The 3544-nt window shown below is 51.5% G+C and overlaps 1 protein-coding gene and 1 non-coding gene across 2 annotated transcripts in view; both read right to left on the bottom strand.

The window, feature by feature from the left end:
- The window catches only part of CWC25 (CWC25 spliceosome associated protein homolog), a 26800-nt gene extending 24334 nt beyond the window's left edge, over positions 1 to 2466 (bottom strand). Inside the window, exons 1-2 of the mRNA XM_019507580.1 lie at positions 2371 to 2466; positions 762 to 934 (exon numbers count right to left, since the gene is read on the bottom strand). Coding sequence (XP_019363125.1) covers positions 762 to 934; positions 2371 to 2388 — 191 coding nt within the window. The 5' untranslated portion in view covers positions 2389 to 2466. The remainder of the gene's footprint in view (positions 1 to 761; positions 935 to 2370) is intronic.
- Positions 2467 to 3041: 575 nt separating this feature from the next.
- Positions 3042 to 3114, bottom strand: TRNAC-ACA. The gene has a single exon. It is a non-coding gene; the product is annotated as a tRNA-Cys (tRNA).
- Positions 3115 to 3544: the final 430 nt, after the last annotated feature.

The raw sequence follows: 3544 nt of genomic DNA, 5'->3' as shown, positions 1-3544 counted from the left end.
CCCTTCCGACCCTAGAAACTATGAAACTAAGTCTTCATAAGATAAGGGCCTTAGAATAACATGGGAAAAGCCTATTGGGGACCATCATTTTAAGGAATAATTCTACATATCATCCTTCTAGCTTTTATGCATTCCTGAATAATGCCCATCTTTCTTTTTGGAGACAGTTCTACAGTCCAGCTGATCCCACCACTAGAAATAAACTTCCACAGCAAGAGAAATGCCACAGCCAAAGGTACTTAGACTGTTCTAGTTCACGGGTGGCCCATATGTGGCCTGAGTCCCAAGTGGCATGAGCAGCCTCTGTATCTGGTACAAGGCAGACCAAAAAGGGGGCAAGCAGAACAGTGGCAGATTGAACAGGGATCACAGGGTAGGGAGTAGAAAACAGAGCAGCAGACAGTGCAAGGGAAGGGGATCAGAGTGGCACTCAGGGAGGGCATGGCGCTTAATTTGTGGCACATCTGCCAAAAAGGTTGACCTTGATTGTTGTAGTCCAATAAATACCAAAGGAAAGTGTAATTGTTTGCCTATCATTATGAGTCTTTTGTTCTTTTGTTCTTTTTTTCATGGCACGTCTTTATAACATAACAAACAAGAAAGTTAGCTTATAGCTGAACTTTGGTAGTTGTAAATAAAGTCCTAAAAGAAATGTCCCCCATTCAGAAATTTCTCCCATGAAATAAAACACAGGATTTGCCCCCAGGGATGAAACTTAATGTACAGATTAAAACACAGAGCTGTGCCCCAGGCATGCTTACCTGACTGTTCCCATGTCCTCTGCATAGCGTTGCATCTCTTCCCGGGCTCGCTCCTCCTGCAGCTCCCGCTGCAACTCCTCAATCTTCTTCCGCTCGGCTTCATGCTTCTGTTCGGCCTTCCACACCTTCTCCACATTGCGCAGGGTCTGAGGGTGCCAGCTCTTCTTCAGATTCTACATAGATTGGGAACCCACAAAGCCCTCCTTTACTGGGGAATGCCTTTTGAATGCTAAGCCCCTAAACCCTCGCCATGTCCATAAACCCTTGCATTCCCTTTCACTGAAAAGTTCTCAAAGGAGCCCCATGAGGGTGAATGAAAGGCACACTGTTGGGACAAACGTCATACTTAAAATAATCTTTCCTTGCATACATTCACAGTACTTCAGTATATCAATACTGAAAGCAGGTTACTGAAATAATTTAGGGTCTGCTGCTGCATTTCTCACATGCTCAACCCCTTCACCATCACCAAGACTTGCAATTATTCAAAGGATGCAGGATCAGGACCTCATCTTTCACTCATTAAGCTGTTATTTTGCACACACACTACCAACACACCAAGTAATAATCAGCAACAACAAAACCACAAGTCAGTTCCCCCTTCACCACTTGCAAAGCCTCTAGTAAACAGGGTAGAGCTGAGGCTCAAATATTTTGTGGGGAAGGGGTGGATTTGGAGATACAACCTTAACTTAAAGAGTTTCTTTGCCTTCTAACCCTTGAGCTTTGCAAAACAGCTGTCTTGGGGATCTCTTTTAAGAACCTGACATTGTATATTGTGTTGGTACACATACACAGATGTTTTGGGGGGAAGGAGGGAATAGAGCAGTGGCTCTCCAACTCAATACAGCCCTCATTAGACTCAAGGTCCCCCTCAGCAAATGCCTGTTCTGAGTTCTCACTCGTTAAGCACAGAAAAATGAGAAAGCGAGATTCCTGTGGCCAAGCACTTAGAAAAACCACAGCACAGCAGAAGGCTTTGGACACCATGGATTCCTACTGGGCATTTCTGGGTTCATAATCCCATGAATCATGTTTGCACACCTAACATGACTACTGCTGCGTTGGTGCCCTGTGGCACCCCTGAAGGGATCTCAAGGGGATAACTCTGCGTGGTGCCCCACAGTACCCCTGAAGGGTTCTCGAGGGGATAACTGTACATGGCGCCCCAACAATGCCCCTGAAGGGATCTCAGGGGCCTGCTGCTGTGAGGCACCCCATGACACCCCCAAAAGGATCTTGAGGGGCTAACTCTGTGTGGTGCCCATGGCACCCCCAAAGGGATCTCAAGGGGCTGCTACTGTGGGGCACCCCACCACACCCCTGAAGGGATCCCAAGTGCCCGGGGCCCTTCGGCTAAGCGTCGCTGGGGCAGGAAGCGTGAGCGCCACTTGTCTCGGTCAGAGGCTGCCTGGTGCCAGGCAGGGCCCTGCACACAATCGGCCACAACCCCTGCCCTGGGGAGCCACCACCCCAGCAAGACACCGGGCGCCTTCCACTGCGCCCCCTCCCCAGCCCCGACACCCGGCCGGGAGCAAGGCCGCCTCCCGGCCTCTGCGGCCAGCCCCAGGCGAGACAGAGACAAGCCCCACCACCCCCGGCCCCGCACCAGGTCTCCTCCCCCCATGGCGGCGGCAGCGGCGCAGCTCCTTCCTCTCTCAGCCCCGCTCCGGGCCGGCGCCGGCTGATGGCGTCACTACCCCGCGCCGAGGACCGAGGGCAGGCAGGCGGGTGGGGCCAATTCTTCCCGGCTCTGGGCGGGGGCTGGCCCCGGTGGATCGTGGGGCTGTGCGGGGGGCGGTTGGCACCCGCGGCGGTCGGGGGAGAAGCCGCTCTGAGCTGCAGCTTTTCAAGGGGCGTCTGTGCAGGTTTTCATTATCCTTCCTTGAATGCCACTCCGCTTCAGCAAGACCCACAAGTTACTTCCGTATTGTGTGGGGGAAAAATCTGCTAATTTTAGTGTGATTCTGCTACTGTGTAATTCTCACCTGTAACAGGTTCATAGATATTAGGGGCTAGAAGGCGCAGGTGACTGGTAGGGGGGCACATCTCCACCCCCCCCAGATTGGCCCCTGACGGCACCGCTCAGGAGGCGGCAGTTGTTTTACCCCATGGGCCAGCAATGTTGCAAGGTGGAGACACACTAAACACAGCTCAGAAGTGGATATGGGGCTTTTGGCCTGCCCACAAACTGCCCCCCATAACTCAGGAGGCACCAGTCACCCCTTCAGGAAGGGACCTTACAAATCATCAGGTCCAGCCCCCAAAACTAGCTTTGGAAGGGGGCACCCAGACTTGAACTAGGGAACCTTTTGATCTGTAGTCAAATGCTCTGCCACCGAGCTATACCCCCTCCTCATGCCTTGGGGTCTCTCTTAAAAATTCTTAATCTCACCCCTGCCAGAAATAGAGACTTAAGATCACTTGCCGACACCCAGACCTGAATTGCCTTTGGTTCCCAGCTCCCTGGCCAGGGGCCTGAGCCATGAAAATATATAATGAAATGTATTCCAGTGTAGTGAAGAATCCCCTTGTTTCATAAAATCATGGCAAAGTAGGGCTGGAAAGGATACCCAGAGGTCATCAAGTCCAATCCCCTGGCTGAGGTAAGATCACCTATGTCCAAACCACCCTATACAAATCTGTTGTCTAAACTATTAGCAGAACTACACAAGTCAACCCTGACACAACCACTAGATGTGGCCAAGAGGCTTCCTTGGCTGACCAGAGAAATCCAGAGCAGCCTAAGGGCAAAAAGTGGGGCATATAAGCAGTGGAAACAG

This window comes from Gavialis gangeticus, unplaced genomic scaffold (genome assembly GCF_001723915.1).
Source record: "Gavialis gangeticus isolate Ggan-Ray unplaced genomic scaffold, GavGan_comp1, whole genome shotgun sequence".
NCBI classification, from domain to species: Eukaryota; Metazoa; Chordata; order Crocodylia; family Gavialidae; genus Gavialis; species Gavialis gangeticus.
The sequence above is the reverse complement of the archived record's forward strand: the minus strand, read 5'-3'. Positions and strand labels throughout refer to the sequence as shown.